The 15239-nt window shown below is 37.6% G+C and overlaps 1 protein-coding gene across 8 annotated transcripts in view; it reads right to left on the bottom strand.

Moving 5' to 3' along the window:
- Positions 1-15028, bottom strand: part of LOC145768090 (filamin-C-like) — a 39436-nt gene extending 24408 nt beyond the window's left edge. For all 8 annotated transcript variants that reach the window (XM_082579563.1, XM_082579558.1, XM_082579561.1 and 5 more), the window contains exons 1-9: positions 14556-15028; positions 11358-11609; positions 8399-8496; positions 6303-6450; positions 5596-5792; positions 4420-4579; positions 3356-3556; positions 2423-2560; positions 2033-2169 (exon numbers count right to left, since the gene is read on the bottom strand). In XM_082579563.1, the coding sequence (XP_082435689.1) occupies positions 2033-2169; positions 2423-2560; positions 3356-3556; positions 4420-4579; positions 5596-5792; positions 6303-6450; positions 8399-8496; positions 11358-11609; positions 14556-14898 (1674 nt within the window). In that variant the 5' untranslated portion in view covers positions 14899-15028. The remainder of the gene's footprint in view (positions 1-2032; positions 2170-2422; positions 2561-3355; positions 3557-4419; positions 4580-5595; positions 5793-6302; positions 6451-8398; positions 8497-11357; positions 11610-14555) is intronic.
- Between the last annotated feature and the right edge of the window lie 211 nt (positions 15029-15239).

Consider the following 15239-nt stretch of genomic DNA (forward strand, 5'->3'; position numbering starts at 1 on the left):
GATAAATTATACAAGTTTCCGAACTTGGCTGAGGTGTTATAATAATTGAACTTTGCTAAGTTGAAATGTATTGAGGAGATTTCTTGCTGTTAGACATCTTGCTGCATCGACCAACCAACACCAAGTAGGTCGATTTGGAGAAGTCGTAGGCTGCTGTATGCGCCAAATAAACTCAAATTTTCTCTGCTGCATTTTTGTCTCTTTTATTAAAGAAACAAAAATGAGAAATGGGAGTCGGTGTCAAGATATGTAAATAGAAATGAACACTGAGCCAAACCAAGTCAATGATCGATTCATTAATACCAATGCGATGTTTTTCAATGTAACAACTAACAACCCAACAGTCTCATTGAATTTTCAACCCAATGTAAAGTTACGCGTTTTCAGCTCATCTCGACATTCCGCTTCAGTCTCGCCATGTACGCACGTGAGACAAATCAAATTGAATCACCGGCGATAATTTCGTCATCGATCAATTTGCTTCCATATAAGGTAGCGCTGTGCGGCGTGTCAGCCAAGTTGGCGACGTGCAAAACGACGTAGTTTGCGTGATGGTCAATGGAAGCCAAGTTGACGTGAACTTCAAAGTGCTGTGTTTTGGGTACAAGGCCAGACTGTTTCTGAAAGGGAGTAGAAAATCTCTTTTGTGCTGTGTACTTCGAAAGATCTCAATATTTTAGCTGAAACTATTGAATGCTTTCATGGATTTTGTAAAAAAAAACGTTGGATGATGGCCGTTGTGCGATAGTTCAGCAACAGTAAAAAATAAATCAGTCAAACTCATCCATCCAGTTCCAGTGACTTTCGTCAAAACGCCGTTTTATTGCACTTTTGGAAACACTAACTTTGCCAGAAACAAAATGACGAACCAAATAACATTGCTGATGAACAACGCAAAATCTACATACTTTATTGGCCTGATAACGCTAGTGAATCACCCAAAATAACAAAATACTCCATTTTTCATGACAGAAAAGTAAACACAAACAATTGTGCATACGTCTAACGGAGCACTGTACCTTTCCCCAGAACTTTAACAACAGTGCGTGACAACGTAAAAGATTGTGTCAAAAGTTCACAACTCCAGCAGTGTGCAAACTGCTGATTCATTTGAGCATAAAATTACTCATTAATTTGCGATTCCTGAGGCATTACTAAAATTTACTGTTGGTTTAGTCCAAAAATATGTCCGATATTTTCTCGACACTAACAAACAAGTTGAGATCAATAAGCTCAACATAACGTCTCTGCTGTACTCTTAGTGCATATCGCGTTCTAACAGCGTATTACAACTGTCTCATGGATAGAGAGATAAGCGAAATACAAGATTCGCAACGGGTGATGACTTGATGAGTTAAGATGATTCCTCTTGAACAATAACAAAAACAATCAGTCTCGATTGGAAATATCGCATTCTAGCTTAGACGCAAAAGCAAAAGGTTACTAGAACAGGAAAGTAAGCAAAGGACATCAATATCAGAGTTCAGAGATGTCCCTGACATAGATTGTTACATGACATAAGAATGTTGATAAGAAATTCCGTATAGATTCTATAGAGAATGTTAAGTCAATCTCCCCTTTTAACTAGACAGAAAATCAATTTTGTTTTACACTGATCCAATGTTTGAAGACGTTGAACTGATTTGGTGTCTGATTGGTGATATAACCTGCTTTTCAACACGCCGGCTAGGTTTGGATTCAAGTGTTGGGTATGAGAAGATAAGGTTCTCATTATATTAAGCCTTCGGCACTAAGGAGAGTAGGGTGGTCAGTTCCTTTCTCTCGGCCGCCTTTCCTGCTGCACCCAATTTATTACACCTTTGGTGGAGGTGAGCGGTGTTTGCAACAACCAGCTGAAGCCGGGAGTCGAACCAGGATCGCACCACGCCAACGCCTTATCCGTTGAGCCATCCAACCGCCTTTGCGCCATTCCAGGTTCAATGTGCTTGATTTTAATTCTTGCAGACTCTCTCTTCGAAATTCCGAAAAACAGGTTAAGCGATTTTTTATAAACTTTTGAAGTCAAACTTACTCTGTAAGGACTATCAGCAGCAGGCTTCCCACCATAGTTAACGCTGACAACATACTGGCCAGGCTTGAGCGGGAGGTACTCGCATGCGTATGTTCCATCTCCATTGCATTGTACGTTCACAATTTCAGTGACTCCTCCTGCAGAGTGCAACATAAAACACGAACGTCAAACGGTTTCTGAGTTTTCTGTTGGTTCACGAGAATGCGCAATATTTCAAACTTTGTTGAATACACAACACACACTAGCACAAATACACATCAGCACTCAATTTACCCTAGGAGAAACATTTTTTATTTCCATACTTAGTGGCCCGTCCACAGTAGCTTCATTGAGAATTTAGACACAAGATATACACGTAAAAAACTAATTGAAGATATTAATTATTCCTACGTGGGCCAATGCATTTCACATCCAACTTCGCTTCTCCTGCTTTTTCGGTATGCACCGTGAAATGTGCAGTCTGTCTGACAGTCATTCCTTCTGGTTCGATGCCTGGACCTTCTGCCCACACTGCCTGTGGGTTGAAAGCTAAAAATAAACAAGTTGTTAAACTTTAGGTAAAGAAACTCAATTTGCGTTAAATGACGAACAAGTTACACCTTAAACATTTCAGGCTACACTATGCCCATTTAGACAAAGTATAGTTTAAAGTGCTGTTTTTTAAATAACTCAAAATAAGTCTAAATCAATCAGTAAAAACATACTTTTCAGTAACCCTTAACTAGTAAACCCTTTATTAGTAAACTAAAAATGAAAAAGCTTGAAGTGACTTTGTTTGTTGCGTGTAAAACTGAAGAATTAAAATGTCAATGCAAATTTTATATATTGTCCTACATGTCTCAAATTCTTATGATAACAGTGTTGCGCTGAGAATTGAAAAATGTTTGTAGTCAGGTCTACCATGAATTTAAAACACGTTCAAAGTGAATTTTCTGCATTGTGAAAGCATACAAAAAAACTGCAGCCGGTTTTTCCGTGCCCGCTAATTCAAACAAATATGTTAATCATCCAGAAAGTTTGTTGGGTTGGCCGTGAGAAATGGTTGGGCAAGTAGCTTATTCTTTTAGTCTATTCAAAATCAAGGTAATCGCAACTGCTGAACAATGCAGCCACTGCTTGTAGCTTGCTAACTTGCTACGGTATAAGAAAAAAAACGTCAAAAAAGTTCATCATTTCAAACTTTGAATAAGTTTCAGTACTTCAATCTATTACATGCTCGCAGTTTAGGGAAGTATATCCCCATAGCAAAGAAAGGACAGTGCGGCTACGCTTTATCAAAACTGTAATCAAAACTTAGTACAACAGAAAGCCGTCAAAACTCACGTAATGCAATGTCGACGTCGCATGGGCTTTTGGGGATCAAACTCCCAGAAAAAGTAATGTACACTCTGTGTACCCCCGGTTGGTGAGGGGTGTAAGTAACCCGATAAACTTCGTCTCCAGTTTTTTCAATATGAGGGCGAACGCTGTCGCGGTTTCCGGTTGGATCTTCAACGACTACATCAACATCACCAATGCCAGCTCCTGTGAAAGAATTATTAATAACAACGATCTTTTTTATGTTTTACGCCTACGTGCACCGCGACTACATACACTGCACTTTCGATACAGCAGACAGCTGGAAGCAGCGGAAGAATATGCACTTATGCAGTCATCAGCTGCTTCTAACTACAAAAGCACGCCATTAAGCGTTTTGCCAGAAAGCAGCAGTTGTCATGTTTTTCTGTTGTTTAAAATAGTACTTTAGTTACGAATGGTAAAAAATAAAAACGCTGCTGACTACAAATCGTCGAAGTCACTGAAGCAGAAACAGAACATGTTCTCAAAGGCTTTGATCATTGAATAATACGTAAAATCAATGTATTTAATTTGTGATGAAATATCAGTAGTTACAATAATTAATCAATAGCTAAACTGTGTAAACTGCTGGTGAAAATGTCCGGCTTCTACAAATCTACATTCCATACAACATCCCAACTACAAAAAGTGGTCCTGTGGACGTTAAATCAATGCAAAATAGGATCACTTTTGCTAGTTGAGTTGCTAGTTGATATAGACCTACATAACTGGCTAGTCTAAAGTGATGTAGAAAGTAAATTGTGGCAATCAGTCAGAGTCTCTAGAAATGGAGCATAAATTTAAATTAAAAAGCACACTGTCTACCATTACAAGATTAACCAATGGTAAACATCATAAAACGACATTTTGAAAGCTGTTTATTTGGCATGCCAAAATAAACAGTAACAGTGATGGAATGCGACTCGCCGCTTCACTTTAGCAAGCTTCTAATGCTATGCGTTTGTCAACTATTGACTTAAAATCGATTTAATGAACGCGATGATCAACGTAACGGAGAAATCAGTGTTCTCAAGTGTCAGGAAACATACCGGAAGTAAAAACGTCGAAGTGCGTGGAATTTCCGATCACATTTCCTGGTTGCAAGCCTGGTCCTTTGGCAGTTACGCTATCCGGGTCAGTGGGCGTGTCATCAACGTTGACTGTGAAGGGACTTTTGTGGATTCCGGAGCCAGCGTATAAAACAGTAACCTACCAAAGTACATAGATACAAATAGCCAAAACACAAGCATAACGTGTCCACCTTCAAAAATTAATAACCTATTGATTACACAACAATTTGAGTTTTTAAAATACTGTACACTTTCTTGTTTTTTCAACAAACAACTTGGTGTGGAAAACTAGGTTCATTCGACACAACTTAGTTTACATATCAAGTTGTGGCACAACTGTCATCAACAATGCATAACTCTTTGAATAATTTAAGCTGGCACTCAGTACAAGAGCAATAAGGTAATAAAGTTTTTTCCACACCCACACCAGCATGCAACTCGTCTTGCACGCATTTCGTTTAACTGATGCGAGCTAAACGTAAATTTGACAAAATTCATCAAAAGCTTTAGCCTCATGGCAGTTTTATGTTACTGTAATATACGAGGCGATGATAAAATAAGAGAAGTTGTCGATACTCGAGCTATTTTACACCATGTTAACGCCTGAAGCAAAAACCGGCATCGATGCTTAAGCCTAGCTGCAAAGATATTGAATAACCTAGCTTCGTTTCCAGACCGACCTAAACTTCTACATAGTCACTGTCAACACAATCAAACCAGGCACCTCAACACTGCTTTGTTCTCAAACATCTTAATAACACGCTAAGCTATATTTATATTTTCAGGAATTCCTACTAGAGCAATTAAATATTGTTATCATTGAGTAATGATGCTTAACCTCCATAAATAGTGAATACAGTGGCCTACAGAAAATCAGTCAAAACAATTGAAAAATGAAAGTAAAATTAACAAAAATTAACGTTTTTGTTTTGTTATAAATGTATGAGCCTGAATTGGAAAAGTCCTGATCTTCTACAGATCTCATTTTGCAATAGAGGAAGGTACAAAAAGCGCCTTGTGTGCAGCCATTAAAAGTTAAAACACAATTTTACTTTTCCAAACTTGGCTGACTTTAGTCTGCTAAGAATCTATTGTGTCTATTTCGAAAGATACGTATAATCGTGCATAATTTAGTGAACTGAAACCACAGCTTACTTCGTACGGCCCAGGAACAGTGGGATAGTATGTGACAGTGTAGGTTTTCAACTTGTCATTGTTGTATGTGCTTGGCACCTCTTGCTCCTTGCCATTGGGATCACTTACGAAAACCTGCAAGTTGCCGTTTCCGGCACCGAAGGTCTCGACCGTGAAAGGAGCGGCAACGCCAACTTTACAGCCATGTGGCTCAACACCTGTTCAAACGTTTAAAAACTTGATTAAAAGTTTGATTTGTTGCAATGAAACGCTGTGAGTAATTTATACAAATGCGGTCGTACAGTGTGTAAATCAACTAGTCAGAACTTCTTTTAGCCTTGTAACTCTTTCTGAAGTACATTCACGTCAGTTCATCATGCACTTTGACAATGTATAATGTAACAAAAAATTGAAGTTTTTTGCTGCTAACACAGAACGCACTTGCAGTGGCGATTACGATCATCCAAATAAAGGAAGTATGAACATAGTCACGCAAGAAAATAATACAGAACTGGTTTAAGATAAAATTTGTGCGACTTTCCAAACTATTACTTTGACCAGATAAAGCATTAATTACATCTGCATCAATTCAGGTTCAGTAGCCGCAGTTGAAAAAATTGAGGTTAAGAATTAGAAATATCACCGACATAATAAAAGTTGCACATGAAAAATGAGCACATTGTCACGACCCCTGCACCTACACAAAATACAGATTGAGGTCCCGTTACCTTTTCCGTACGCACGAGCTTTCTTGGCGTTAGTTTTTGGTCGCAATGGAGCACCAGGCTTCAGTTGAGCTTTGGGAAATTGAGATAAGTACGTCATGACGCTTAGTTCGTCAACATTTGGGTCGGTTATCTCTTCAGGTGCAATCACCTGAGATGCAAAGACATCGCGTGAATATTCATGCTTGGGACATCATCATTGCCCAGAAAGCAAATCAATCCTTTTGCATGCGTTGAATCAACGTTAAAAAAGCTAATTTCCTGACTGATGCTGATTGTGCCCAGTTGGTCCAGGTCATAAGTCACAAGTTGGAATAAAAACAAATGCAACCTAATTGTAACCCCCGCGTGGTTAAGTTGTAAAATTGCAAAAAGTCAGCGAAAATGAATTCATTGAACGGTAATTCAGCTTGATCGCGACTTTGGCAAAGTTTTAACAACACCACTCAAGCGGAACTAGGTTTGCGTGAACTGACGTCATACGCTCGGGGCGATACAAATGTCGGTGCAAAACAATGCAAAGCCAAATGTAGGCGAAGGAATTCCTTATATGGGGCAAAGGCAAATTTTGCTAAGTAAAAAATGATTTAACAATCAACTGATACCAACGCCCACTTCATTTCAAACGACTCCCATGCAACTTTTGTGAACTGATTTCCTAAGGTTAGCACGAGTTTGTTTTACATCAATCGATAGACCTAGAAGCAAGGTCGCGAAGTAAAAACTATTCACCAACAAGTTTGTAAAGCGTCACCACAGAACCGTTCAAAGTGCGATTGAACAAAAATCGATTTGTCTAAAGTTTTTTTTATGTGTTAACAAGTTTATGCAAATCCTCAAAAACATGGCAAATGGTTTGGGACATGCCATGCAAAAAATGACATTGATTATTATGCGATTCTCCATATGCAAATGCCTGAATTCGTCTGTAGATGACAAATGTTAATTTATGTCGACAGAGCGCTGTAGCAAACTTGACGGCAAAGTTTTAATTTATTGAAGACACTCATTAGTCACTTATATGACTAAATTGTTTGTCTAGCGACATAGCAATTCCAAATTTTGGAACATCCAACAACCAAGATTCTTTTCAAGCTATGTTTGGTTTTTGTAGATTTAACGTCGCTCAGCGTTGAATTAATGTCAAGCCGGCATCATCAATGACGAAACCAGGCGGACTGATAACATTTTTACGATGTCATAAATATATGTCGACCAGCAAACAATGCAAACAGACACACTGAGTGCTTGCGTGCTGTTGAAGTACAGACACCAAACTTATTTAACAATTCAGATAATATAAAACCAAGGAAATTTCCAGAAATAGTTGATAAAAATACCATTTAACAATGTCGTCCAGAAATGGTGTAAAAGCATAATGAAGCTTGTAAAACAACCATGCATGAAATCTAAACTCCATTACTAATTCAGTAGGACTGCACAACATGTGTGTTGAACTTGATATTACTTGGAAGCTCGTAAAAGTAGGCAATTTCTTTGCACATCAGTGAGCTTACATCAAACCCTCATATCTAAAATTGTTTGAATAATTTATTTAAAGTTATATTGAAAGTTAAAGAGTGGAGGAAAAGTACAGAGAACGTAATGGAAAATTAACTGCTGAAACGAGAAGTTTTTACATGGTTTAATACGAAATTGTCTTTTCGAGACACCAAAACATCCGTGATGGAAATTTAACAAAAGCAGTCTACACCTCAAAGCATTGTCCCAAACCAATATCCAGTAGAACAAAGGTTTATGTCGCCAACAAAAATCAATTTTTGTGATTTCACAACGCTTATTCTAAATTGGTCTAGCAAAGCGAATTTTGAGGTATTCTTTTATTTACGCAGTCTTTCCGCCCAAGGTTATTTTTTAATGTAAAATTTCCAGTAGCTTTGTTCACCGAGCAACATAAACATTAAGATTCTAACCTAAATATTATATTAGTATTAACATTTAAAGAAACCGTTTAACGCGATGGGATAACTGCACGATGACAAAAAATCCACAAAAACGTGCAACTTCAAAGAAAAACATTCAATCCCAAGTTCATGTATAGTTACAAAAAGCACAACTCATGCACAATCTGATACTACCTGTGGGACTCCTAACCAATCGTCTGCCAATTTCATGGCTTCGGCAGCATTCTTAACATTATCGTTCGGATTCCAGTCTTCCCAGTCGGGACATAGGCCTGAAGTGTACGCAAGGCACGGCAACGATGCAGTGACAGACGAACGAGCAAGTCGGCAATAACGGCAAGGGCAGACAAGGTGGAGAACATGCAAAGACAGGCAATGAACGCACATAAATGACATGCATTGAAAACTTGCACGAGTAATATAGTTTGTTTTTACTTACTATCAAGGGTTCTCAAGGGTGCCCTAGCCTGATCGAAATTTTTCTTACCGCCTAATACGTGCAGTGATGTTGAAAATAATAAAACCACTTGACTTTTTACTATATTAGTTGACTTTGATTTTATAGAACACGTTGGTACTTTGGATTTTAAAAACCTTACATGTCAGGTATCAATGAATGCTGCATGTTCAGCATAATCTAATTAAGTACCGTAGCTTTTTATAGAAGTTTATTGCACCGCTTGTGAACTAGGAGCTTATAAAAGTGACAACTCAAACTTTCATTTCACAAATAAACCCTAGCAGTGTAATATTGTGAGGCCTAAAAACTCAGTTTGTAATGTTGAAATCAGATACTTGCACATGAACAAACCGGTTTGAACAGAAAATGTCTGTAAGAAAATCTCACGAAGATCAACGCACAATATCACTTCAATCAGTCATGAATGTGAAGACACAAAGGGCATTTTGCACTAAGAAAATCCCTCAGAGAAGCAGAACACATGCAAACCACTTGAAAAAGCAATGCCACATACACAGTGAACGACTTGGTGCGGCATTCGGTACAAATGGGAAACGGCCAAACCTGAGCTACACCAAGATGGTCATCAGCTAGTGTCATGGCCTCAGTTGTGTTTTCCAGTTTGTTTTTCGGATCCCATTCGACCCAATCCGGACACAATCCTTTTCAAGAGCCATCACACATCAAGATAAAGAAAAACAAAAATTGCAGAAAAGGCGTAAAAAGACAACCGAGAAGAAAAAGGCAAGAGTTAGTCCAGATGTAGAGAAATACTATGTTAATGTCAACAGATGTCCTAAAGCTTTGAAAATAAAATAAAAAGATACAACAGAAAATAAATTTATAAAATTACTGAGCAAAAGTTCATACAATCTCTCAATTAAAGTCGTACTATGTACATTTTGCAAAACTATGTAAATGCAATAGTTATATTTACCACTTTCAAAGTAACAACTTCAATTCAATAGAAACAAATTGAATCTAAAATCGTATTATCTTAAAGTTATCTTAAATAACACAATAGTGCTGAGCGTTACAATAAAACACTACACATACATATTTACAAATCATTAGAATCAAATGTTTTCAGCATTTCTTAAGTCCATATCAGAAATCTGAAAAGTTTGTAACAAAGTTTGACTGTTTAAACGTGAGCAGTTAACTGACTAAATAACGAAAAATACGCAATGATTGAATAACAACACAAAAGGAAAACAGCAATTTAGAAAATAGAAAGAGTGGTCAGTTGTGTCCGCCCAAATCTAATTAATTTTCGGCGTTTTGCTTCCCTGGTTTCTGATTTGCTGTTATGTTTTGTGCTAGTGTTCGATCACTGCGTATTCTGCGTTGTTTAGGCAGTAGGCTAGTCAGTAGTCACGTTTAAGAAGTTGTTATTATTCGTACTTGCTACTAAATTTAATCATATTCTTGATGAGGGCACATAGGATACCGTTCGACTGTTTAAACTGTAATACTCAATCCTAGTATCGTTTTGCCTGCTTGCCTTTGGTACAAGAAACTCTCTGCCAAAATTATATCACAATTTGAAAAATTGTAACAGAGCGCTTCAGCGCCAATGCTGCACGGTGGATAAGATGTGGCTCGACAGTCGACAGTGTGATTTATCGAATTGTCAAAGAAAAGCAGTCAGACGAGCAGGGAAGAAAACTGAATTCCAATCACGTTACAGTGGTTCAAATGAAAACAACACGTCACAAGCTCAACAACCCCAAATACGATTCGTTTTGAAAAAATACTCCACAAAATGTTAAAATCGCGGTTGTGTAACGTTTTAAACACGTGTTTCAAAGACATTTTAAAAACTGGAATGCACAGCCCCAGAAAGATGCAATCAATGACTGCAGGCTTTTCTTTAAAACGGGAAGTTTCATTTCAAATAACATATTGAGTAGACTACAGTCCAAAAAACCGATGGCTATTCTAGCCGAATGTTGCTTCTATTGTCAAAGTATCAGATAGTCACCAGTGTAAGCGACTGAACTACTCTAACCATTGAATAGAAAAGTTCATCCGAAGAAACAACATACATGAGGAAAAGCGCTCCCGAATACACTCACATTGACGTGACCCTTCGACACAAAGACTCAACAGTGAAATATGATACGATGAAGAAAAGGAATAAAGAACTTTTTCAGGTTATCCAACGACAAACACGCATTGTATGAACGAACGGTGTGCTCATTTTCGACTTCTTCTAAAAGGATTTAAAAGCAACCGTGCACAGAAGGGACACTACAGTTTAGCTTTGGGAATGCACTATGTTATATTTGAGTCTGGTAAAAACGGACCAATAACAATTCCAAAAGTGTTTCACACACATTCATCATTCATCACCATCCGATGGAATAAGAAAGGTCACCGTTTTATGTAGGCTATCTCAAATAAGTTTATGCCAAACGCTTTTATCACTGGGAAAGGTACTGCACCTTTATAATCAATGAAAGAATATCTTCGTAATACTAATTACTCAATTACAATACGAATCATTCTTCAACTTCCAGCACTGAAAATGGAAACAGTTTTCGAAACGTTTGCTGACACGGAGTTTATTTTCTGTACTTTAAGCTTCGTTTTTTAGTCATATTAACCAAGCATTCCAACCCTTTATTTCCTAATAATACAGTATACACTAAAATATTCGTAAACGCATACCTGGAGCACAATTATCAACCAAAGCACCAAGAGCAGTCCCATCCTGCCAGTTCCCTTTGAAATTAGTTATAGGCATTTGTGGGACCTTGTTTTGAATCCACCCCAAAAGCCTCTGCTTTGGCGTTGCCTTAGCAACCTCTTCCTGTTCAACATCCTCATCCCACATGGGCATAGATATGGAATAATGCAGGATAAGAGTCCATATCAACCCGAGGATCAGTTTCAGATTTCCGTCAACGATAGCTTTGCTGTCTGTAAAAGAAGTTACCCATTTATATTTCACACTTCGCAATAACGCAGTTTGACCGGGATTTGAATGATCGGGTCTTGACCAGTAGTTGCCAACCCAATGTGAACTACATAGAAAGGTCAAGGGGGGTCTCTGAATGTATTGATCTTCAAAAAATGAAATAAAAATAGAACATAAGTTTCTGGGCAGCCGATTTGTAGCAAGAATTGACAGCGATAGAACCCAGAAACTTATCGTTTATTGGAGGTCTGAATGGCTAGCGTGGAAGCTACACCGTTATGGTTAGCGAATCGCAACTGCTGCTCGCTGTACTAGTGAGTGCCCAGCCTTGAGCTGACGGTCGGGAAGAACGCTTCTTCTTCACAAAAATAGAACACTTAAGCACTAAATTTCATGTGTTAAACTGTTAAAGAATCATTTTTCACAAATTAAACCCAGGGTCACGTTTAGAAGTGCGCAGGATTGCTAACAGTGTTTCGTGATAGACTACAAAAAAGTTGGGAACCATTGGCTTTGACAGTGAAATTATCAAACTATCCTAGCCTTAGCGACGATATTGCAAAAATCATTTTAGTTTAACATTTAACGTTTTATAGTTTGTCGTATTTCACCTACATGACCGTTTGTGTGCCGTACAAGGTGATCTTCAGTAGGGCAAGGATAAAAAAAGTTTAACCTGTAGTCGCATATTACTCTAATGGCAAGTTAAAACTACTGAAACTACCAAGCATTATGCACGATCATGGACTGTTTGATCAGCCTTTGAGTTGAAAACCAATATTTGCCTAGTCCTTCATTAGGTAACGTGTCGTCGGCACAACTATTTCAAGTGTTATTCAGGTTACTTTTGTACAGCAATCCTAATTCAAAATCATCAGGCATGTTTAACACCAAATTATCATCTATTATGGTTAAAGCGACGTTTAGGCTACTATCTTAGATATCGCTAGTTAGGTTGCGAAGTGCGGTGCAGCAGCCTAACTCAGCGAAAGCAAAACTTGCCCAAGATGCTATCCAAGGAAGTATTAAATCCAGGTTGATAAGCTTTCATTAATAGTACAGGTTATGATGTTTATTACTAAATTAGGAATAGCATTGCAGAAAATTTCGTTGTAAGTGGATTTTAAAAATCTCAAAACTAATCAGAGAAAAGTGTGAATCTTAATAAATATCACAAACGTTTGTTTTTTTCAGTCGTATTCTGGAAACATCAACGAAAACAAATGATGGAGAAAGAAGTGAAAGATTTTAGAATGATTGGCAGCCTGAAACGTAGATTTTCAAGAAAAAGAACATGTTCACAAAAAATCACAAAGCATCTCATTTAATGCTTGATACGTTTTTTAGAATGAGTACATTTTACTTATGTCACAATCGCAAAACAAGGATATTTACAAACAATGCTGCGTTTCTGGCCGCATTTTATCATTCGACGTCAAGATGTTGATCTGTGGCTATGATAATATTTTCTTCAAAAAGTTACCAAGTAGTCAATTCAACATAAGGGCAAGGCTATAATGTAATAGTTGGAATTGAAACACGTTGTACTTTTGTCGGCTTTTGTCAACGGTGTGGAAAGTTTCATTTCAACCACTCGTCTACCAGTGTGCTCTTTAAATTAACTTTTTTAAAATAAACAAACGAGAGGTAAAAGTGCTTTAACTGTGAGCTTGTTGAAAGCAATATATCACAGTTCGGAAGGCCTTGACGCTTTGGAAACAAAAGCCACCTTCTGTGTCAATCAAGGTAAAGCAACTTTTAATCAGTTGGCGCAGAGCTGCGGCTAAATGACAAAGTGTATCAAACTGGTTGAACTGAAACCAAAATTACACATAGGCCTGCTCAGGAAATTGAATCACACATGAACCAATGCACTTTGAACTGATGAAATCATCAACGATAAAAATGCATTATGTTTGAATGACAAAGAAAAATATATGCTGAAAGCCTTTATTTAAAGTTCACAACCGCAAATTACCTTACAGAACGACTCATCAGCGCCAGCCGCAAGCGATAAATCGATCATGCCCAACAAAAAGCAGAGAAAAAAGCTCACACACTAGAATTGAAATTTTGTAGAAATGAAAATACACGCCAAAGAATTTCAAGCCCAAAGCGACTGATTGAATGATGCACAGCAGGCTATGTACCATTTCGGTTTGACTTTGAATTGGGAGAATTTAGTGAGAAACACACTTTCTTATTTGTCACATCGATATGACAGCGTTTCATGATGATTTGATGTGCAGCGGTTTCAACAGCCAATATTTTGCTTTGTTACATCACATAAAGCTAACAAAATTCCTTCTGACGTGACGAATAGGCACTTTAGAAACAATGATGATTTTGGATAGCTGAACAAAGGAAAGCTTCGACAACGAATTTCTGCAGGCGTCCGGTTGAAATTCAAGTCTTGAAATGCCGTTGTATTTACAATGGTTAAACAATAATTATATCTCCTGTTTTTATCTGGACTAAAATATAAAAACCCGAAGACAAAACAAAGATTAGTGTTTAAACAAAGAGTACTTCATATAACCTTTGTCGAATCATTTATTATATCGTTGTCACAAAATTCTAATTCTGGTACCTAATGCATTGCCTTTAGAAGCTACCTACCTCGTCTATTGTAAAAAAAATCGATCACATGATAAAAGCGAAAATATCAATGACATTTGAGTTATTACAACCAGGCAGTGGTGTAATTACAATGCAGTGTAATGATGGCAGTTAAATTAAATATCAATTTCAAATTGTTGACCCTATAAAATGATGTAGTTTGATTGCTGTTGTCGTAAACTATTGGTGCATATAAGTAATCAATGCTGTGACACGCATTTATGGATAAAAGAACAGTTACATGATATATTTGTGAAGAAAAGTTTCTCTAGTTTTACGTTAAAAAATCATTATTCCCATCTACGTAATCTCACATATTACAAACCTACCTATGCTGACCAACTTAATTCTTTCGCGTTCAAGGAACTTTAGTGCCACAGATACATTTTCGAGTTTCATTTGCCTGAAATTGGGTCGCTTGTTATGCTTTTCCATCCTTTTCTGAGATAGCACTTCGAGAAGGCTAATAAGACGCAATCCATCGGATAAATCGGTTTCTAAAGTAGCTATCCGTTTGTTAACACATTTCAAATGCTCATTGCACCATCTTGTAAATGTATTCTTCTGAATCTGCTTCCAAGGAGCATCTTCAGCTAATTCTCGTTCAGTAGCCGGCATGTCTTCTTCGTTGTAGTCCGCAGCAGAAAGGTATACATCTGAACTGTTCTCCATCTTGGCGATCGGTGTTTATATATCAGGTGCAAAATTGATCGTGATTGGTCTATACGTGTGACGTAACAGAGCGGGTTGGGTGAAAACAGGTCAAGTTAACTTTAAAGAAACAAAACGGAAAAGCTCTTCACTTTTTTGCTCACTAACTTTGCACAACAAACAGCACGTTTCAATGGTCAAGCAATACAGTTGCCTGTCGGGCTGACCTAAGCCTGCAAACGAAAAAATGCAAATATGAACATATCCTTTGATAGGAACAAGTGTTAAAACTTGAGAATATGTTCACAACAAAAAAACTATTTGAAATGTATTACAGTAAAATTAATCCAAAGTCATTCGTG

This window comes from Aplidium turbinatum, chromosome 4 (assembly GCF_918807975.1).
Source record: "Aplidium turbinatum chromosome 4, kaAplTurb1.1, whole genome shotgun sequence".
NCBI classification, from domain to species: Eukaryota; Metazoa; Chordata; class Ascidiacea; order Aplousobranchia; family Polyclinidae; genus Aplidium; species Aplidium turbinatum.